This window comes from Pavona decussata, unplaced genomic scaffold (genome assembly GCF_977016875.1).
Source record: "Pavona decussata unplaced genomic scaffold, jaPavDecu1.1 SCAFFOLD_53, whole genome shotgun sequence".
Lineage (NCBI taxonomy): Eukaryota > Metazoa > Cnidaria > Anthozoa > Scleractinia > Agariciidae > Pavona > Pavona decussata.
In genome coordinates this window covers 2,415,001-2,438,336 of record NW_028145475.1, presented here as the reverse complement: position 1 = coordinate 2,438,336, position 23,336 = coordinate 2,415,001, and the positions used below count along the sequence as shown (strand labels likewise).

General features: G+C 42.8%; 2 protein-coding genes across 2 annotated transcripts in view; both read left to right on the top strand.

The window, feature by feature from the left end:
• LOC146480456 (protocadherin-like protein) overlaps nt 1-20,823 on the top strand; it is a 43,345-nt gene extending 22,522 nt beyond the window's left edge. The window contains exons 9-22 of the mRNA XM_085109627.1: nt 427-640; nt 1,434-1,783; nt 2,352-2,653; nt 2,873-5,257; nt 5,992-6,319; nt 7,106-8,302; nt 9,867-10,222; nt 10,945-11,066; nt 12,017-12,309; nt 13,623-13,807; nt 14,602-14,809; nt 15,563-15,763; nt 16,636-16,920; nt 17,491-20,823. Coding sequence (XP_084965753.1) covers nt 427-640; nt 1,434-1,783; nt 2,352-2,653; nt 2,873-5,257; nt 5,992-6,319; nt 7,106-8,302; nt 9,867-10,222; nt 10,945-11,066; nt 12,017-12,309; nt 13,623-13,807; nt 14,602-14,809; nt 15,563-15,763; nt 16,636-16,920; nt 17,491-18,650 — 7,586 coding nt within the window. The 3' untranslated portion in view covers nt 18,651-20,823. The remainder of the gene's footprint in view (nt 1-426; nt 641-1,433; nt 1,784-2,351; nt 2,654-2,872; nt 5,258-5,991; nt 6,320-7,105; nt 8,303-9,866; nt 10,223-10,944; nt 11,067-12,016; nt 12,310-13,622; nt 13,808-14,601; nt 14,810-15,562; nt 15,764-16,635; nt 16,921-17,490) is intronic.
• A 1,370-nt stretch (nt 20,824-22,193) lies between these two features.
• LOC146480455 (GPI-anchor transamidase component PIGT-like) overlaps nt 22,194-23,336 on the top strand; it is a 10,690-nt gene continuing 9,547 nt past the window's right edge. The window contains exon 1 of the mRNA XM_085109626.1: nt 22,194-22,394. Within this exon, the coding sequence (XP_084965752.1) occupies nt 22,220-22,394 (175 nt within the window). The 5' untranslated portion in view covers nt 22,194-22,219. The remainder of the gene's footprint in view (nt 22,395-23,336) is intronic.

The window sequence follows — 23,336 nt, the reverse complement described above, 5'->3', positions numbered from 1 at the left end:
ATCCAAACCACGGTCACGGTAGTGATTTGCTTTGTTTTGGCTTGATGAATTATTAATGAGTTTGAGAACAGCTAATAAAACACTCCTTATTAGTATGTAGTGTTTTTCTCGTATGCTAATTTCCAACGTTCACAAAAGCATAATTGTTATGAACTCTATTATCAAACCCTTTTCCAGGAATGTTTTTGAAGCCGTTCAACAGCCATGTTTTATCGGGTCTTAAACCACTCGGCTGCGCCTTGGGGGTTTAAACCCGATAAAACACTTCTGCTTGTGTTTTAAACATTACATATACTCTGGGTGCTCTAACCAATGAAAGGTTTCTTTAACCGATATAAAGTTACAGCCCAATGTAAACCGAAGCAGCATGCCATTTCCTCTCTTTGGCTTTCCAGAATCATTGTGATATCTTTTTTTTTATTACAGGTAACGTTGGAGAAAAATTTATCCTGGACAGCAACACGGGACGGCTTGCTCTCCCCAATCCTCTGGACTACGAGCGCGACTCAAACGTGTATTACATCAGAATACGAGCAAGAGAGGTCGGTATCACTCCGTACCAGTCCTCGGAGGTTAACGTCCAGATCCTTCTCATAGACCTTAATGATAACGCTCCGGAATTTTCCCATCAGCGTTACAGGTACAGTCGTAGTAATTATACTTTCTCAAAGCAATGGTTACAAAGCCGTACAAACTTAATAAATCCATTTGTTAGCGTTTGTATTCTTTACAAAACCACATAGGTTTTGAGCTTTCTTGTGGCAAGTGACTTATCAGCTAGTAATAAAAGTTTGGCATTGAGACCCTTAACTAACTCTGCAACAAAAGAGACCTAGCAGTCTTAGCATCGCGTTCTGTGATAAGGAAACGCCAACCTTCCGTTTTTCGCCTGTCGTATAACTGCCTCGTACCCAGTTGCCTCAAAAAATCGCAGAAGAAAAATATGTTACACGCGCATGGAAATATGGGATGGTTTCAAGGTTAACTCAAAAGGCCATGGGAAGGGTCGTGCTTTGTAAGTTCGCTCCCAAGCCTCCCGTGCCCCTGGAGACGAGGCAGGTCGTACAATACGTTAGATCAGCTTCAAGGTATAAGCTTTATGTAGACTAACGTAGAGCTTCAGGTGTAGTCCACATTTTACGTAAACGTGCTGTTAATACTCTCTTATGAAAGAAGTGCACTAAGAAGACTTAGTTGATTTTAATCGTCGTTTTGTGATGTAAATAAATCCGCTAAACAGTGATCTCTTTCTCGGTATAAAACTGCGTTAGTCTGACCAAAGCTTTAGCCACCTGCAGTCATTTTCAACCAACCTCGTTTGAAGCAACGTTACGTTAATGCTTACTTTCAAGTCTGATGGTAAAAAGTATAGAACGGGCTCTATCAATTCTCTGCAGTTTTGGGTCATGTATTGCTTTTGTATTGTATTATAGATACACGCTACCGGAAAGCGCTCCTATAGGCACAACAGTGTTATCAGTATCTGCGCAGGACAGTGATTCAGGAATAAACGGGCAGTTCAGGTATCGCATGGAAAATCCTTTCTTCACTGTGAATCCCTATACCGGTGAAATCGTCACAATCAGACCGCTGGATTACGAGACCTCCCGCTCACATACCTTTGTTGTAGTGGCGCAAGACGCCGGGAGTCCGGTGCTTAATGGGACGGCACGGGTTGAGGTAACGCTACAGAACGTGAATGATAATCCTCCGCGCTTCTTACAGGCATTTTACAATGAGTTTGTCACTGAAGATGCCGGCCCGGGGGAACTCGTCACTACTGGTAAGATATATTTTTCGATTTAGTCTTCCAAGTTTCTAAAAGTTGAAAGACCAGCAGCAAAGTACTGTTTAAAAACTTTCAATCAAAAGTCTCAACCGCCATGGACACAGTAACAATCAGCACCCAATGAAAGTTCTTCTCAGTAACTTTCATTTGCATGATCACACTTACCGACTCAAAAGATGTTAGAAACATCTTATGACAAAAAAAAACTGCCTTGAGAAAGTACCGTTCAGTAGCTTTCATTTGAATGATCACACTTTTGGATTTCATTCACAGATTCAAAAGTTAGAACCACTTTCTATAGCATAATAAACAGCACCACAGGAAAGCACTCCTCGGTAGCTTTCATTTGAATGGTCACACTGTAGGATTTCATCCACAGACTCAAAAAGTTAGTACCACAACGTGCGACATAACAAACAGCGCCACAGTTGAATAGGCACACTTAGGGATTCTGTCCGCAGATTTAAAAGTTAAACAAGACACTTCTACTCAGTATGTTTCAGTTGAATCTTCGAAAGTTAATATCACGTAACATGATTATTTTATCTGATCTTTTTGCCAGTCCAAGCAAACGACCTGGATCATGACCCAGTCTCCTACAGCATCGTGTCAGGCGATAACAGCAGTAACTTTGTGATTGACAGCCGCAGCGGCGTTGTCCGTTTGGTGAATCGCAGGCAGCCCAATCTTGTGGGTCCTTATTACATCTTAAACATCAGTGCTTCGGATGGTGTACATGTCAGTCAGGCGGTGCTAACAGTAGCGATACTGGATATTAATAATCACAAGCCTGTGTTCAGGGGCTGCCACAAGTACCGGCCCGTTATCGCGGAAAACATGCCTCCTGGTTCCCCAGTAATACAGGTGGGAGACGATTAGATTGTAGCAAAGGAATTTGCAATCGCCCCACATGAAAACCAGTTTTAAGTTGTTTGTGGCTAGCGTTTTGAAATGTCTTGTCGTACGCAGAAGAGAAAGTAGCGGGCATTCTGCTAGAAAACGTTCCTGCACTTTCTTCGTTTCAATCACAAACTTAAACGAGACAAGCGTACAAGTAATAATATATTTCTCTTTGCATTCCAGGTAAGCGCTGAAGACGGTGACATGGGCGATAACGGCAAAGTTAGTTATCACATCGAGCGGCCAACAGCTGGCTTGGCTGACTTTGAGATCGACAGCACTTCCGGTGTCGTGACCACGGCTAATACATTCGACCGCGAGCAAAAGCGATCTTACCAAATAAGGATCATAGGAAAGGACGGAGGGTCCAGCCGAGAAGAAGCAGAAAGGCTCATGGGATTCTGTCAACTGGAGATAATGATCGATGACGTCAACGACAACACGCCCAAATTTGGTCAAAAGCAGTACAAGACGAACGTCAAAGAGGACCTCGAGAAAGGCCATATAGTGCTTCATGTAAGCGCCACTGACAATGACGCTGGTAGTAATGCCTTGATAACCTACTCTTTCGCAATGCCCAATAAGCAATTCACTATTTCTAACACCACCGGTATCATAACCACAAAACGATTACTAACATCCTCAGAGTACAGGTTTGCTGTGATTGCCCGTGATCATGGCAATCCAGCTCTTCAATCCAGAGTTGTTGTCATTATCAATGTTTATAAAGACGGAAAAGACCCGCCGAAGTTTGCGAAGAACGTGTACCAGGAGCGTGTGGCCGAGAACATCCTGCCGGGGAAGAAAGTGGCGAACGTGGTCGCAACAAGTTCAGACCCAAGAAAGATGGTTTTTTACACAATCGTGAATTATCGACAGCCATTTATCATCAATCCGGTCACAGGTGTGGTACGGACCTTGCGCAGTCTTGACTACGAGCTAGCGCCAAACTATACTCTGCATATTCGTGCACAGGACACCCATAATCCACCACTGGTGTCGTTCGCGCAACTGGAGATTCTTGTCGAGGACGTGAACGACTCGCCTCCAGAATTTCCGGTCTCCAAGTACGAAGGCCAGGTTGCTGAGAATTCGCCAATCGGGAGCTCCGTCATCGAAGTGAGGGCTAAGGACCCGGATAAGGGCCAGAATGGACGTGTTTCGTACAAGTTCGTGAGGAACGAAAGCTACGATTCCTTTGACTTGGATTCCGTTACGGGACTCATTAGAACCAAAGTGGTTTTCGATCGGGAGAAGAATGGACGCTATACGTTGATCGTGGAAGCACGCGACCACGGCGAGGAACCTAAGTGGTCTAGCTGTTTGGTTGACGTCATCATCAACGATAAAAACGACAACGCGCCCGTGTTTGAGCGGTCTTTATACAACGTGAGCGTGTTCGAAGATGTCGTGCGAGGAACGCGTATTCTTACCGTGGCAGCGGTAGACGATGATATTGGAAATAATGCCTTAGTTAATTATTACATTACCGCAGGGAATGAGGGGGCAGCTTTTGCGATTGATAAGGACCTAGGGCAGATTATTGTCGTTAGTTCCTTGGATCGGGAGACACAAGACTACTACCAACTCAGGATAAAGGCGCTTGATGGACGAAACTCTGGTACGGCTGTGGTTAACGTACACATCATGGACGTCAACGATAACAACCCTGTGTTTTCCAACAATACGTACGTTGCTAAGGTGTACGAGAATCAACCTACCGGAAGTTACGTCACGACACTCTCGGCTACCGATAAGGACCTAGGAAGAGGCGGGTTGTTTCGGTATTCTATCAGCGGCCAGGGTAGGGATGCTTTTGAGATCGATCCCAAGACAGGCGTGCTAAGAACTATCAAGTCACTTGACCGAGAAGCAAAAGCGCGCTACGATTTCCTTGCGTTTGCAACTGACAATCCCGAGGCAGAAGCAGGCTCCAGGAGGACTGGGTCTTGTGATGTGGTGGTTTGGATCCGGGACATTAACGACAACTCGCCACGGTTCCCGGATGATTCCTACGAAGGAGGCGTGCAAGAGAACCAATTGCCAGGTGCGTCTGTCATGGTTTTGTCTGCAGTCGACGATGATGACCCGAACGAGAACGGCAACGCTGTCATGAGTTACGAACTCATTGACGATTCCGACGGCATGTTCAAAATCGATCGCGACTCGGGCTTGATCACAACCCGTGCGAAGCTCGACCGAGAACTTGACGATGAATACCGGCTGGTCGTCAATGCAACCGATCGAGGTCAGCCTGCACTCTGGGGTCAGGTGGAGGTCAAGGTCAAAGTTACAGACGTCAATGACCACCATCCTCGGTTCGTAGAGGAGATGTTCTTTGCCAGCGTGTTCGAGAACGCGTCTATTGAATCCTCTGTGATGCTGCTGAAGGCAACTGACGAAGACATTGGAATCAATGCAAGGCTTCGGTTCACTTTAATAGAGAGCGGTACAGAGGGGGATGGGGACAGCAGGACGATGTTCCGCATTGTGGAGAATACTGGAGAGTTAAAAGTGGCCAGGAGTCTGGATTACGAGACTAAAAAGCAATACAAACTGAAAGTCATGGTGAGTGGAAACAGTTTGCTCGACCAGATGTTTAGCAGGAAATCTTGCCTCGCTCGTAATTTTCGTTAAGTAAAATTCTAAATAACATAGCCCGAGAGATGAGACTTCCTTTCTCTCTGTACCAACTTCCAACTTATTTTCCCACTGGCGTATTTCTCTTATCCTCGTCTGCGATGAGGATAACTAAGTTTGTAGTTAAAACTTTGAAAACTTAAAGGAAACCTCCACTCTTGAAATAAACTAACGTTAAACTGTTGAAAATACAATCTCATTTCAAATTTCGTTGGAAAACAAGGAAAAAATATTTCTGTGTCGGACAAAACAGAATTTGATTATCGCCTATTTTTTATTTTAAATTTCCCGGGCGCCGCCATATTGGATTTCGTGACGTAAAATGGTTGCTCAATTGTTTCACACGAAAGAACTTACTGACAATAGCAGCAACCGTATGACGTTATGAAATCCAAAATGGCGGCGCTTGGGAAATTTAAAATCGAAAATAGGCGATAATTATATCCAATTTTTAGTACAATTGAATGTCACTGGTACTTTTCACCCAAAAATTTAGAATTCAAACACTATTTTGGACAATTTACCGTCAATTTGTTGTCGGATTGGAGGTTCCCTTTAAAACTCCATCCGTCTACCCAAACGATCCCATAATCCCTCACTCGTACCAGTCTCTCCGCAGTTTCTGAAGTGAGGAATTACTTGTATTCTGGTTCTCAATTTAGGTGCGTGACTCTGGCATTCCTTCCTTCTCGGACACAGCCGAAGTGACAATCGCTGTTCAAGACGACAACGATAATCCCCCTGTGTTCAATCCCGTATGGTACACGGTTAAAATTCCAGAAGACGTAACACCAGAGAAATTTCTCGAGCAAGTTAAAGCCTCTGACTCAGACGAGGGTTCTAACAAAGAGTTCAAGTTTTCTATTTTCGACGGAGATCCCGATGGGCAATTTCGTATCGATCCGGATTCCGGTAACCTGTACGTGCATCGGAAGCTGGACAGAGAGACTCGGTCAGTTTACCTGCTCACCATTAGAGCCACGAATACAGGTGTGATACGCCAGTCAGAAATATATTTAGCATCAGTTCTTAGTTGTCTTTATGCGTCCTAGTTCGCCCCAGTTCATCCGTGTTGAGTAGGATTAAATTCAAGTCTGCTCAATCCGTTCAAAGTAAAGTGTATCTCTGTTTAAGTGATTACTTGACTGAGTTACTGGTAGAGCGGTTTCAGGTTGAGTCTTGTAAAAACAAAACCAATCGAAGTAGTTACTCTGACAAATCACAGCAGACGTAAGCAGCACAATGAACCAATGAGAATTCGAAGCAAATGCCTGTAACCGGCGCCAAGCGCGGGAAAACGCGTGCGAGCGAGGCACGATTGTTTTTGGTTTGGCTTCATGTTGGTTAAGAAAATGGGCGCGAACTTTGCCAACCAATCATAGCGCAGTGAAGCGAAGCCAAAGTAACGGGACATTACGTTCGTTACTCAATTAAGAACCGTTCTACCTTTGTTTTTCTTTGTCTTCAATTACATTCGAGGCCATCGAAGTGGGTGCAAGCGGGGAAGGCTTTCGTGGCTTCATGCCGGGACACTCAGGCTCAAAGTGCGACTTATACAACGGGCTTATAACTTCCAGGAATATAGTACATAAATACGCGCGAAGTCACTGCGTTTGGGATGGGTGCATACATTGCAATTCCTACTTTTCTTCATATCCACTTCTAAAATCTGTTAAAGCATAGCTCATACTTTGTTGGACATCAGTACTGCAATTTCATTTCATTGCGCATAATCCTTGTTGTAATTAAATGAAATAGTTGTTTTGTCTTTTTCAGCAATGCCCCCTCTTTACGGTGACGCTTCAGTGAAAGTTACTTTGAATGATGTGAACGACAATGGCCCTACTTTCCACCCCTCAGTGTTCCACTTCGGTGTCAAAGAAAACACCTTACCCTCCCATCCCATAGGAAGAATAAGGGTTGATGATCCGGATCTTGATCCCCCTAACGGGGCTCCTTTCTTTTTCGAAATCATCACTGGCAACAACGGTTCCTTCTGGCTTAATAACAAAACAGGGGAATTCTTTACAAGAACCAAATTTGACCGAGAAAAGGTGGCTACCTATATGCTGGGAATAAAAGCATGGGACAGCGGAAAACCGCGACAGTCTTCGGTAACGAAGCTATACGTACACATCGAAGATGACAATGACAACCAACATTCAACTGGAATCTTGAGCCTGGTGCTCAATTCATACCAAGGAAAATTCCCTGGGGGAATAGTGGGAAAGGTTTATGTTGTCGACGAAGACATTAATGACCGTCGTATCTACGAGGTACTGGAAGACAGTTCCGGTAACTTCACGGTCGATCCAACGACTGGGATGATCATCAGTCCGCCGAATCCTCTAAAAGGAGATTACTTCTTTAGGGTTAGAGTCTCGGACGCCAACAGTTCTTTCACGGCGGTGATAAGTTCGGTGTTTATAAAAGTTAAGGAGGTGTTGGCTGATGCTGTTCAAAACAGCATGGCTATACGCCTTGGTGGTGTTTCCCGCGAAGGATTCGTCACAACAATATTACCTCGGTTTAAGGAAACGTTAGCGAGTATTCTTCAAACAGACGAGGAAAACGTGGATATTTTCAGCGTGCAGAATGCGCCCAAAACGCCAAACGCCATCGACGTGCGCTTCGCAGCGCACGGCAGCCCATACTACGCTCCCGAGCGCATGACCGCTCTCATCAAGAACAACAGGCCTGTATTGGCCAAGGCCACAAAAACATTTGACGTGAATGTGTTGACTGTTGGTGTGGATGAGTGCCTGTACGAGACCTGTGCGTCGGGTGGATGTACAAATGTTTTAATAGCCAACGGAGAGGTGGACGTTATCTCTGTAAAAGGGACGACATTTGCGTCTGTTGTGGCGACTCTTACAGCAAGATGTGACGATTGTGATAAGCAAAAAAACAAGATACAGACGTGTAACTCACAGCCTTGTCTCAACGGAGGCACGTGTTTCGACACACCGGAAGGTTAGTTCACTAGATCAGTTGTAAGTTACAGACCTAAGCAGGCGCAAAAGCGAACCAAAGAACGAACTTTTTTGCAAGCCATAGAAAAGCGCGTTAGTAAGTTGACATAAACAAAGTCCTATATGTTCCCATAAATTTTGCTCCTGCTTTGAACTAAAGAAACGCATAGCTTTCGTGTGAAGTGTAGCGAGAAAGGTAATGAACGAGAAAACAAGCTGTTGACACAAAACTATAGAAGAACATAGACGTAAAGTCTTGACATTCAGAGCAGCAAATCGGACTCTGGGTTTACACTAGATACTGGCGCCTGAGAGGCTATTAGCCCTCTTCAGGAATTGTAGAGGGCCATTATCACGAAGGGGACCCCATAGATAGATTGGCGGTGTAAAATTGATATCTTGAGATACGATCAAGAGCTTTTTACAGTTGCGTTGTTAATAAATTAATTGTCTAATGTAGCCTTTTCAGGTGTGTAATGCAGAACGATTTCAAAATAATATAACCGTGTTCGCAGAACATATTTAGTAGTGGGAGATCTCTTTGTAATAGGAACATGTCTTCTCTGGTGAAGTTTATGCGCCATGTTTTACGCCCCTCTGCTAATTTCATACGCATGCGCTAATGTATTCTTACTTGTGGTAATCTCGCAATGCCACTAGAGTAAATCCTGCTAATTACAGTCCCTCCGTTTCAAAACGGTTTTTACTAAAGAACATATTTACGGAATAAGTGGATTTGAGGAAGAGGGTAAGATCGTAATTGTAACAAAAAAAAAAAAAAACGATTAAATGTAATGAAAGGTAGCCAGCATAGTAAGCCCTTCCGTGGCTTTTCTGTTCGTTATGTCGCGAGTATTTTTCGTTTGTTGGCCACGCGAAGGCTGGAATGAGACAAACGCCAGGAAACGCTTGCTCAGTATGCTGTATTTAATAATTATTCCAAGCGCGCGCGTTGGACATGAGATAGTGATATAAAACACACCAAATTGGCTATGATCATCCCACAAGAACGACCAGAAAACGATGCAATGGCCGCTATTTCTTGGACATGGTATCATGACTGATATTCCGTAGCCAATAAGTTAATCAAAACGTTGGAAGTTAATTATCCAACGATCCATTTTTTTTTTTAATAAAAACAGCCAAGTAATAAGGGCAACATTTTCTCCCACGTTGTCGCGCAACCCTGCAAGCTGTGATTGTCTGTTGCCCGTTTTACCACCTCCACGCGCAACAAATTTTCATGTTGCAGAAAGTAGACGTCGTTTGTACTTTTTGCAAAACCGAAAATTTGTTGCGCGAAGGTGGTAATATGGGAAACAAACAATCGCAACTTGCAACGCAACATTTGTTGCGCGACAAGAAGAAAATAGAGAGATTTAGCTTCGCGTTTACGGCTAACGCCAAACGGGAAACGTCAAGCCGCTGTTTGTTCTAAAATGCATGAAAATTTCAGTCTTGCGTTTGCCATTTGCCGTAAACGCGATGCTAAATCCCTTAAATGTTGCCCGTTTTACTTGGCCTTTACGACAACAATTAAAACTTTTCGTACAAATTTCTCGTAGGATATGTATGCCGCTGTTTATCTCGCTTTGATGGTCCTAACTGCGAGTTCACGACCCGGAGCTTTGAACCCGGCGAATGGCTGTGGCTACCGCCTCCCCAGCAGTGCAGTGTGGGATCCTTATCTTTAGAGTTCGCTTCTCGGGAGACAGATGGACTGTTATTGTATGGAGGACCAACTTCTCCTGTTAGGAATGGCGGCGTGCATGATTTTATCGCAGTGGAGCTCGCTGGTGGTAAGGTCCTTGTGTCCTTGTCGCTCGGGGACCGTAATGATATAGTGCGTGTTGGTGTGACCAGTGGGATGGCCCTGAATGACGGGGAGTGGCATCACGTGGAGGTGTACAGGAATGGAACGGTAAGTTACGAGTGTGATGCGTTTCTTGTTAACATTTTTATCTTGGAAGGCGAACACTAATTCGTCTACTTTGTGTACGAAAACAACGCATTAAACAGGCGAATTAGAGGGAGAGATGGGAATCGAACGCGCGCGCAAAGCGCGAAGTTTTGCGCATGCGTCCGATCCTCTCCTCCCTTCCCGTTTCTAGCGGCCGTCTCACACAGCCTAGACGGGAATCGAACCTGTAACCTTCAAGTTTTCTGTCTGATGCCCAACCTACCAGCGGTTCGGTTTCGTGCATGACTTCGGTTTCTTGGAATAATTGTTGCTTGCTTACTTGCTTACCTTGTCGATGCCTTCGAAAGACAACCGTATACTCACTGTTCCCTAATGTTTGAGTCTAACTGGCGCTTACTCTTACCGGCCAAAACTTGGATGGTAAAGGGTACCTTTTCCCTCTATTGAATGACCTAATAAAGTGACATTTTAGACAGCAAAATAGCCGGAATCTTAAGCGTTATTTCATCCTACGAACGCGCATGATGTTCGAACAAAACTTCTGGCCGTGGAAGGAGATAGAAAGTGAGACTGGTAAGAGGATCGCGCATGAGAATTCTCGTTTTTGGCACTTTGCGCCTCGCAAACTCGAGCTTTTGGTGATTCGCGTTTCCCTCCATAAACTTCAAGATATAAAAAGTCCTGTCTTGCAGTGTAGTTGCATTGTTTTTTTTTCTTTTCAGCTTGTTCGTGTTACAGTCGACAAGTGTAAAGGAGAACCCGTAATGGAGGGAAGGAAGGCTAGAGCCGTGGAAGACAGGTCTAAGTGCTCATCAGCAGCAAGGTTGAAAAGTAATAAGAACAAGTAAGAACAATGTTATTACTTTGCGTAAATTAGGCAGCAATCAGTAGTTTAACTCTGTTTTCTTGAAATATTTACTGGAAAAGAGGTATAACCAACACCGAGCTCTATGGAAACTTGCTAAGGTGTCGGAGGTCATCAAGAAAAGAGACGATTTTGATGGTCATAGCCACAGTCGGTGCTGTTTGAAAGTGCATGCAACACGTTCTGTTCTGGAAACCGTCACGTAACAGAATGGGTAGGAGCAGGCCAGTTAGAACTTACATAGACTGTGTTAGAGCCGATTGATTGACCCTTCACATTTAATGTAATGTTCCCTACCGGGGTATTCGGTAAGCAGTGGCTCATTCTTCCTTTCGTGATTGGCAAGCCTGGGGGTGGGGGGTTTTACTTAACTTTCAGGTTTTCTGGTATCCCTTGCAAGAATTCAACGAACAAGAAAATATGATCAGTAAAGGTGGTTCCTTTGGTTTGTGGTATTGTCTTGTGATCACGAATAGCCGCTATTGGTTTTTCATGAAAGTAGAGGTTTCGTTATACGTCACAAATAGAATTTCATTTATGGTTTTCTGACATCCTGTTTTTGTTTATCGTCAGCCATTACTTATGAGTTGGTAGTCACTTTCCAGAATAACAAACAAAGAGTCCCAAAATTGACCCGCTTCCTACGGGAGACTGCCAACATTCAATCGTCCTACATTAATAATTATGTCGTGATCTTACAGCGAATAATTGGCAGCAATGTGGCGTCTGTAGACCTACACCCTTCAAAAGCTCTATTTTCACTGGACCCTGATAACCTGCGGCTGCATTGTTTTTTAGGGTTGAGAGCATTGTTCTGTTGTTTTTTTTTTTGTCCTCTCGACCAACCATGTAAGACGTTGCAAATGGTGCAGATTGCCCAGTGGTGTTTCAAACTGCCAGACTAAACACTTTGTCTTTTTTTTTTTCAGGATGTTGAATTTAAATGGTCCATTACAGCTCGGTGGCATATCATCCAAAAACCTTTTGTACCCAAAACTTACCGTCAAAGGCTACAAAGGCTGCATTCGTAATGTTATCAGCCAGGGCAAGTACTACGACCTCAAAAATCCGTCTTACAAGAACGGCACCAAAGAAGGATGTCCCATGGTAGATCAACACTGTAAGCGCCATCAGTGCGACCCCCGTGCCAAATGTGTGCCTTCGTGGACAGGCTACTCGTGTGCTTGTTCCTTCGGTTTCACCGGTCCCACGTGTGGGAAAAGTGAGTTGAAATTGATACCAAAGTAAAGCAAACTATGATTTCCTTTGTAGACGTTCTGTGCCTGTCACACAATCATTTCCCGCGTTGGCGAACGTCGTTTTCGCAACACAACCTGGCGCGTGTGAAGGCGGTAACAACAGGTAGTAAACATGTTGCCAAAATATCGGTGACAAGAAGAAACAACGTTTGGAGTTGGCAAACTCGAATTTGGCTTGTGAACGTTTGTTAACCCTCTCACTCCTGGTAGTTCCTTGTAGCTCTTAATACAATAAGTTGGTAAACATTTAGGCTGGTGTTCAGTTGAGTGTCGAAAGTTATTTCGCGTTTGCTTTGGCTTTGCTTTACTACGCTCTGTGATTGGTTAACAAAACTCGTGCCTTTTTTCAACCAATCAGGGAGAAGCAGAACAAAAACGACTGAGTGTCATAAAGCCCAATCCAAAGTGATTACTTCGGCCGATCGCAACAACGAAAGGGAGCAATCAGGACTCGATGAAATTACATTGATGCAACAGGTGACAAGCGCCGGAAAATTCCTGAAGCAAAGTGACTATGGGCTTTGGTTTTATTCTAATTGGTGGAGAAAGTTTTGCATGTACCAAAGCCAAACCAAAACAAACTGAAATACTGCTTTCGACACCCAATTTTAAACCCCAGAAATACAAGAAGTAAAATAATCCGATCTGACCGTTCAAATTACACGTATAGAGCGGTTTTCAATCGAGTGTCGTAAAACCAAAACCAAAGTAATTACTCTGGCCAATCACAACAGGTGCAATCAGCGCAATGAACCAATAAGAATAGACCGTTTCCGAGTTGCTTTGAACCTCATTATGAAAGTGAGGCTAAGTGCAAAGTTTTTGTTACGAAAATTAGTTTTCATTCAGATGCAAACAAAACTAATTTTCATATGAAAAGTTTTGCACTTAGCCTCGCTTTCATAGTGAGTTTCACAGTAACTCGGAAATGGCCTATTCGAAGCAAATGCATGTAACCGGCGCCAAGCGCGGGAAAACGCGTGCGAACGAGGCACGATTGGTTTTGGTTTTACATCTTATTGGTTGAGAAAGTGGCGCGAGTTTTATCAACCAATCACAGAGCGTAGTAATGCAAAACCAAAGCAAAAACGCAATTACTTTCGACACTCAATTGAAAACCGCTCTATAACACAGAGAACCAATGAGAAAACCGAAAAGAACACCTAACGGCTCGAAAAGACAGCAAGTCTCACTGACTATTGATTTGACTTTGGTTAGAAAACAGCTTGTTTCCGAATTGAGTGTTGGTCGTACTAACTCATGATTGTTTTTGCAGGAACTGGTGCCCGTTCCTACGCGGACGGCAGTTTTACCCAGTACCTTTTCCACATGCACAAGTTTAAAGAGTTTAATGATCCGCGTGAGACTAAGATCCACATGCAGATCCGAACACGTGACCCCGATGGTGGTGTTTTGATGTTTAATGCGGGAAGTGAAGAAGGCCGTTTCAGTTCGCTTGAGGTACTCGTAATAAATGTTTTGTTAATGCAGGTAGTTTCTTGACACAAGTTAAAGCAACAGGAAACATTTTGAGCGCTTTCCATACGTATGGAAAAAACGCCAACAATTTCCGCCAAATGGAACAGTACAATTCTCGAGCGCTGTCCATTTGCATGGAAAACCAGTTGTTCTGGTGAGAAATCAAATGGAACGGTTCTTTCCACTGGCAGTTTTGGAACGTTAACCCTGTTTTTCGTCAACGGCCGTGCAACTAATGTGATCAAGCAAATGGGACAGTGACATTCCGGTAATTCTGGAAAAAAAACCCCGCAAATATTCAATGGAAAGTGCTGTTCCATTTGATTTCCCAGTATAACACCGTTTTTACCGTACAAATGCAAAGCGCGCCTTAGTCCAGTTATCAGTCCTGTCCACACTGACTGTTTAACGATTTCCAAACAGAACTCGGATATTTCGGTTGGGAGGTAAAGGGACTGACATATTATCTTCGTTCGTTTGACTGGAAAATATAGCTCAAAGCAAACCGAAAACCAACTTTCTCAAACGTTTTGTTTGAATTTTCGGGCTACAAAAGCGGTTACGATTGCGCACACGCGATACGTTTGACCGCTTTGGACATGCTGGCCCTTGCGTACCGGCGGAAAATTTTTTGACAACAATAAAAACTCGAGAAATGCTCCATTGTACGCCACAAGGGATCACAGCAGCGGTAACAGCCCCAATAACTTGGTGGGCTCAAATGTTCTGGGGAATCTCAAGAAATTGAATAAACATTCCGTGTCGTTCTTCATTAGGTGGTACCATATGATATTGACGGGGATGGGGAGAGTGAGTTGATTGTCACATACATCCTTGGCTCAGCCAATGGCGGCTCTTCTCCAGTATTACAGCTGACCGGTGTGAATGTAGGCGATGGCCAGTGGCACAATATAAGCGTGGTACGAGAAAGAACGTTTGTCACGCTCTCCGTAGATAGTGATGGCGATGGATATTCTGTGACAGGTACGTATGTCACGCACGTTTTTAATCCACGTACCCAAAAAAAGATGGTGACTGTTACATTTACCCATCATTCTTAGCGTTCGAAAACCCTAAAAACGCTCATAAATACGCATATACAATTTTATTACTATGGGGACGAATTTCGCAAAAAAATGTATGGCTGTCTATGTGCCTGTTGGCTTGGGTTAGGTTCGTAAGGTATTGTGGTAAAATTGGATTACATTACTGTTTCCCATGCCTTTTTTCCTGATAAAACTTCTTAAACATTGGCCTGTTATATCAGAATAAATAGGTTCCGACCATGTGGTTGTCTTGCGTTGTAAACAAAGGGACCAGAAAAAACACTCTTTAGATACTAACTACTTAACTGTGCTCGTACAATTAAAATTCCTCGTGAATACAGCTTCAACAGTTCAATGCTTCCATATCCCTCGTTCTTGCTCGATTCCACGCAGGCTTCATGCATCATTTTATAGTCTATTCTAACTGCGAAAACTGACCGTAAGGTAAGGGGAGAGCAGCGAGTTTGTTGTGTGGTCGTATGTCGCCACCCTTGTGAGCACCTGTGACGTCTGTTTGTTCATATCTGGGTCAGTCAGATTTTCTGCGTTATTCAACAGTGCAAAGAATAAACAATTGAAAAGTTGACATTGTTTGTAACATTTATGTTACTGTTGGTACAATTCTTGTTTATTCCGCGACAAGCTCGAGCCTTCGATGCTTCGATCTGATTTTTTTGTTCTCTTTTTTTAGAACTTCTTGGTGCAGAACACACACTATTTGTTCTGGATCCCACAAGAATATTTATCGGGGGACTCCACCCTCCTGCTTTGTCCCGCCGCCGGCGCGATAAAGCTCTAGATTTCGTTGGTTGTATCAATGACGTGCGATTTAATGGCTATCCACTGAATTACTACAATGGAACAAGTGATGTAGGCAGTGCACTCTCTGTGGGTAGGTTCAGCGCCCTTTCTGTGTTTAGTGGCATTCCCCCCTCCCACCCCACCCTCTACAGGGCTTTAGACTGACCAGGCTAATGGTAGAAAGTAAATTCGTATATTTAGTAGCAAACAACAGCTGACAATTTCTTTTGCCGTGCAATTCTGAATTGTTGGTATAATAAATAAAACTTAGCTGGCAAAAGGTAAAACTTTTGGCGAATCTAGCCATGTATTTATATAATTTCAGTTGAAATGAGAATAAACAAGTGAAAAACTTCTATCCGTACAACAGAAACATGAAAAATCCAAAACAGCAAGAAAGAAATCATTTTAATCAGTGAGCAGTCAGAAGCAAACTGTTATCCCGCCCTTAGGAACGCTTGTGTTTTTCATATTTTTCCTTGCTTCGATCTTTTATTGTTTCATTGTGTAGTCTTCGTCTGTTAGGTTCGATCAGATGTGGCTATTTTAGTTTTCGTTCTTAATCAATCGGTTTTTTCCTATCAGATAGCATCTGATCTGTTTGTGTTCGTGATTAAAACAGTTGTAAACACAGAGAGCAAAACTGCATGCAAGGGCTCTGCTTATATGCACAATTTCCGTGCAACTTGGATAGGAATAAAAGAGAACAAGTCTTCACACGGCAAACTAAAGCTTGGAAACTTGCTTTGGAAAGTACAAGCTGCAGTAAAGTGTGTGAACGTCGCCGAAACAGCTTGCCAACATGTTGGCAAATTGTTTTGGCGGCGTTCACACATTTCCACTTGTACTTGCCAAAGCAAGTTGGGAAAGCTCAGTTCACCGCGTGAAGACACCTTTTAAAAGTAAAAATCGTTAGCGCCTTTACAAAACACTTGTTGACAAATCCAATGATTTTTTTTTCAGGTGTCAGTGAGGGCTGCACCGCAAGACCCGTATGTAAACCCAACCCATGTAAAGCCTCGGAATGGTGTCGAGACATTTGGCGGAAGTATGTGTGCTTGCCGCGCCTGTGCTCCTCTCGGCCCTGTAAGAATGGTGGCACTTGTGTGGAAGGAGTTGACACCAAAGAAAAAAGCAAATTCCTGTGCATTTGCCCGCTTGCATTTGAGGGCGCCTTCTGTGAGGTGAAGAGCTCGGTGGTAGTTGCCACTGTTCCAGGAGTAGCATTTGGGGACGGCTTGATTATTGGTATGTGACAAATAGCAATTTTGGTGTTAGGTTTTTCCTTATTGCCTATCATGCAGTTTCGTACAGTTTATCTGAGCCAATTTATGAAGAATTGAAGCAACTGGCAACCGGCACTTTCAAATGAAAGTCAGGGAAATTTTAAGTTTTTGGTCAGTCAGTGAAACGTCAGGAAATTCTCTTTTCAGCTTGCACAAGATCTGATAGTGATCTCGTCTAGTGAGTAAGGCAGTGTCATGTCAAAAAGTATATTTTGGTCAGTTGATATTTTCGACTTGCTTAGCACTCAGTGAACAGTTCGAATTATTTTTATCGAAATGAATGCCAACCCTGTTCTCTTCTAAAGGTATTAATCCTGTAACTGTTGTCATGGAACCGCAGCGCGCCATATCTTTTTTAATGTACGTTTTTCCGCCACCTAGAATGGTTTCAAAAACCTTGAGGATATTTGTAGATGACTGGACCATTAACGCAGACGAGCTTTATTACCAACTTTGAACAATTCCAACATCCTAGTGATGTGAAACTATGTGATTCTTTAATGGCATCAAATCCATCTTTATTTCACCTCAGGTTTATCAGTGCTGGTCGTGACGCTAATTTTATCAGTTTGCATTCTGCTCGTGTACCTTCGCCGCTCGCGTTCCAAGAGACTTGACGTCCCTGTGAACGAAGACCAGTTTAAACGGGATAACGTGGTCAACTACCGCATCGAGGGTGGAGGGGAGGAAGACTTGGAAGAGGAAGACCACTTAAGGGACATCCTAAAATCATTTGAAACGAATGATTTTACTCCTTGTCAGGGTAGGTTTAAACTGTCGGGGAGCAACAGCGACGTCAGCGGACCTTATGCTGTCGTGGCCCCGATCAAAAAGGAGGCTGATAAACGACAAAGCAATGGAATACCCGGCTACAAACCTGTTCAGAAACCTGTCAAACCAGAAATGCAGGAAGCGGACTTCTCCTTTGCTCGTGATAGGCCGGAACAAGAGCCTCCTGACTCTTGCTCTTCACCGTCAGCGGTATCAACGCCTGAACGGCGCAGGCGCGTACGCCCTTCGTCTAAGGGGGAGGTCGGGGAAAGGCAGACTCCCGAAGGGGGAGAAGGTGGAGTTGACGCTAGTCCAACTCGGAAATTAACGGAGTTGTTCGGATTGACCGAGGTAGAACAAGAAGGGATGCGATCGCCGCCTGAAGGGTTTTCTTCACCAGAGAAATTTTCAAGTCTCCGAAAACGAGAGCGGGGAAACGGAGCTTCTTTGCAAAGACCTTATAAAAAAGAAGAAGAACGTAAAATTCCTGAACTAAATGGCGGACAATACTTTGAACCTCCAGAGGTCGAACCCCCTTCAAAGGAAACATTTGCGATGGAGAATCCTTTGGCTCGTCCAAATAGTGACCTCTGTAGTGCATCTAAAGAAGACGGACTCCCACCGGTCCAGCGACACTCCCTTCCACCGAAAAAACCTCCACGAAGTGGGTATCCCAGGGGTGTGCCTCCCCCACCGGGGATCTTCCTGCCAGAGGACGCTATGCAGAAGTTTTATTTCGAAGGGTCTGGGTCCCCTACCATCTCGCTAAGCACTCTGGGAGATATTGAAGGCGAGTCAGAAGCAGATGATAACTATGATTATATGAATGACATGGGCGAGAAGTTCAAGAAGCTCGCTAGGATTTATGGGATGGCTCCCTCGGTTACGTTCAGCCCTCATGATGAAGTCATTGGAGAGTAAGGGAATCCAGGGGAGGGGTGGGATGGCTGGTCCATGTAGATAATACGATTTAACCTAATTATATGACTTTGCTTATTTAGACGAAGACTTCTGAATCTCTAAGGGGCCATGCCAGGCTATTTTGATTTTGTCGTGAAATCGGTCGTACGATTTCCGTACGCTCATCGCCCACTTCTTCCCTTCTTATAGAAAGAAAAGGAAATTGCGTGGCTAGCCCAAAGAACCCTCTGCTTGAGGTGCAGTTGAAAACAAATATTTTCCAAATTGTGAAGAAATGAACAACTTCGTTCACAGGGCCCGTCAGCTAACACGAAGAAGAGAGACCTGGGAACGAGGTTGAGGCATGAATATCTCTAAAAAGGATTGATGGGAAATGTCATGTGAGAGGCAAGTGAGAAGGCATATAAATGGGCCTTTTACACAAACCGGCCACATGTTAAAAATCCGCCGTACTGGATGGCAAAAAGGCGTGGCGTCCTCCACTGGGACATCGAGAACAAGGGAAAGTCAAGCTTAACAGGTTGGAATTCCTTTGTATGGCGGATTTTGTACCATGACCAGTTAGTACAAAAGGCCCATTTTCAACCTTGTCTTAACAACGAGACCTTTTTGCTAAGGCGGGAAAATGTATGATTGCGGATTGGTAGAAACTGTTACCTTTATAAAGGCCCTGAAGAGATCTGGGGAGTTCTTGCCGTGTTATCTGTGTTCGCAAATCCCTGTCTAATCGTTTAGCTTCTCGGCAATTTATTATCAAGTAGTGGACTCCAGACAACGATAGCAATTAAAAAACTGGTAAGCGTACTACAACAAAGGATTTTCGCTTTCAAGAAGCGGTGGGATTCACAAAAAAAAGATACTATTTCTTTGTACTCATCGCCTCGTAAAATATCGTGTAAATAATTTCCTGAATGAAGACGTCAAGCGAATTCTGGCCAGATCCTTCGGCGTCTTCTACTGCTCGATAAAATACTGTTCTTTTCTTGCAATGTTCGCACTAAGACTAAGATTATAAAAGGACAAGCGAAATTTCAAAGGAAAATTTTTGCGCGATGAATGGTTTTCCTTCATCGTATTTAACATGAAAGTATATTTCAGACATGATAATGTTACGTTTAGTTGTATTTTAAACTTTTTTTTTAAAAAAATATGTAAAATGATTTGTTAAGAAATACTTTTCTTACGCGCATGACATTTGATATTAATTAGCTTAAGTACTTAAATGAATATCCTTTTAATAAGAAAGTTTACATTGTTTGATATTTTAGAGTAATGCTATTATATTCTATTTTGATATTTGAAGTAAATTGGAAGTAATTTTTGTCGCTGTAGATTATCTAACTGGCTTGAATCGTGTGGCGAAATTTAGTTGTTTATTGACTTATTGGTCTGAATGTTATTATTTAGACATAGATCTTTACTTTTACGTCATGTATGCCTAAACAAACCAGGACAATCTTAACTCCTTCCCTTCGAGTGTTAAACGTTGATACATACTACGTGCATGGTTTGAACTTTTGAGTTCCAGGATAAAATCCCATCGCGGAACCGCTCAAATGAAAGCCTTAAAGCGGTACTTTGGCCGGGTAGTATTGTTCAGTTTTGAGAAAACATAAGAAAATCTGACAAAACTCTACTTTTGACTCTTCATTGAGAGGTAAAGAAAAAAACTTTTCAAGGTTTTGACACTCTTGGGGTTTTCCAATCGTATCTCAGTTTTTTAGTTACTGTATTTCCTTTTCTTCGTTTTAATAACAATTTTCTCAAACTAGTCTGTCAAGGAAGTAGGCAATTACAAAAGTCGTATCAAGTGTAAATAATGGTGTATTTTTTTGTGTGTGGAAGGAGGATTGAGCACCAGTTTCTTATTCGCTAGAGGAACACCAGTGCTCCAGAACTAAATATGTTAGGTTTCTGTTCAGAATAACTAGTAACATATTTTTAATTAAATTAAATAGGTTTATTTTTGCATGTTATCAATTGTGCACATATACTCAGAGAGCGGACTATGGTGTTGACTGGGTGCAGCTTGTGTTGCGAGCCTCAGCGACGCGTTGGATATGAATGAGCAGTGAATCGTAATTTTTAAACACTCGCTCTAGTGTAGGACCTGAGGAAATGAAGGACGTCTGCTCGCACTCAGACTATACTGTGATTAAATGAATTAATTACATTTACTGTCTCATTGCCTTGTCTGTTTGCTCTCTAAAGTCTATTTCTTCTTCCCTCTCCTCCCCCCGCTACCTACATACCTTACAAGAAGTAGAGAAGCATACACCGTTCTCCGCATTACAGCAATGTCTAAATAATGAATTCCTATAACAAAACGGGTTATAAACTGTCCAATTCGGTAAAATTCTAAAATACGAAAGGACTAATGCTTAGTCTATTGTTCTATTTACCGAGACTGCAGTAACATTATTAATTAAATGCATCCTGGTCAGTGACAATAATCTCATTTGCAAATTACCGGTAAAAGCCTCGGAAAATAAAAACCTCTATTTCACATTTAAATTTCTCAATGTTATTCAATGATCTAACGTTCAAGGCTGAACTGTTCCATAGAGCAAAGCTGGGGCCGCGATCTTGAAGGATCGATCTCCCATAGTTTTCTTTTATGCCAGTTGGGTTTCGTGTCATTTTGTACACAATTCCAGCTAAAAACAAATTCAACACCATTCCTAAACTCTACCTAGATGATTCGGATTAACTCAACTAATCAGGCCGTCCAAAATAAAACTGTAAAATAAACGCCAAATCGAAGTGGTTTTGCAACTGTTACTGGGTCCTTCGCAACGCGTTGACCAAGCGTTGTCAAAGTTGACTGCATTCAATTTACCTCGAGCAGACTTCCTGGACTTCGTATAGTCTGCTTCGTACCAAGACGCCTCTCATTGTACAAATTATCGCGCAACGGATTGTGGGAAGAAGGAAACAAGACGGAAATATTTTTGAAGCAAGGAAAAATATATTTTAAAAAAAATATGGAACACAAGTTTTCGCACTAAAGGACGCGATCTCCTAATTAACCTAATTCAAAAGAATATTTGCGTTGTTTATGACTGCGGGAGAAGCAAACCTTACAAGGAATCCAAAAAAGAAAGTTGGGGGCGTGACCACGCATTTTTCATAGACACATTCTAAAAAAACTTTTAAAAACACTAATGGCATTTTTTTCCAGTTTGAAAATGCATGGTAACCCCTAATTTTCTTCCAGTAGCTGTTGTTAACATATGCTTTTCTAGCACAGTCACAAAGAAACGATTTGCACACAAAAAAATAAGTTTGTACACTCGGCAAGAGAGGATGCTCTCTTGGTTTGTATTTTAATATACCAAACACCGACTTGTACCATCCCCTGATGCGCAGAACGTACGCGCACTTACAAAAAGAGGCACCACAAATGAAATGAATAATTTACAGTTCCCATTTATTGCTTGGGTAAGCTAAATCGTTTCCATTCTTGCTAGGGAACGTGAAACCAAACTGTTGCCGCCATTTTGGATTGCCCGACACGGGTTCGACAGACGACTGGGAACCAATGTAGCCAAGCCTTTGGTATTTCCAATATGGCTGCCGTAGTTGCAAGTCTGATAGGTTGTTTTCTCTTTTTCTCTGTATCTCTCGCGTCCAAGGATGCTTTCCACGAAGAAATGTTTATAAGACCGCTGAAGACTGGCCATGTGTATGCCCACTTTCAATTCACCACGATTTGGGATGTGGATATCAGAGACTCCAAAGCTTGTAAGTTAAAAAGTTTTAAGCAATAAGCTTATAAGACAAGCCAAAAATATTATGTTCCGATTGAAGCTTTTATAACTGTCACGTTAAATAGGATAAGATTAGCACGGATGGTAAGTTTACTGGTTGTTACAGAGGAAGGAAGGAGTTGCACCAGAAGGATTTTTGATTGAACGCTGTGCAGCATTTATTTCGAAAAAGAAGCCGGAACTCTGCGTGCAGCTGCAGGGTATCATAATATTTTAGTTAGTCAGCAGTTAGACACTAGGCAAGCTTATCGAGCAAGTGAGTAAAGGAGCGAAATATGAAATGTTCTGTCACATCCAGTTATTCTCGGTTTTCACTGTCACGCCATTAAAAAAAAAAATCGAAACCATTCCATGAATGAAGTCAAGAAATTGACATGGTATAGAGGATAAATAAATAACGGTCAGTATAAAATGCAGACTGCAGACTGCAGACTGGGTATAAAATGCAGACTAGGTATAAAATGCAGACTGCAGACTGCAGACTGGGTATAAAATGCAGACTGAGACCAAAACCGCCTCTTTGTCAAATACAGGATACATTTTTGAATTTATTAACTTAACTTACGCTAGTGTGATACAATCGTCTTTCAAGATCATTTCCCATGAAATTGACATTATTATATTCTTTTCGAAAAGCGTCAACCTTGAAATAAACAACCCAAAGCATGACGTAAGCAATAACGCGGACACATGACCTTTACTTCGCAGGTGGTTGACCTTTTCGCCGCTTTGCGTCAACATGACATCGGCGACATCCGTAAGTGGCAGTAAAGTAATGTATTTGGAATAAAATATGCGTTCATGTATTGCTAGAATACTGAAGGTATACAATGTGTCTTTGACAAACTTCATTAATATTCAAAGTAACTAGTTAAGATCTGTCGATGTCAAATCGTTTGCCCACTCGGAAATCAAC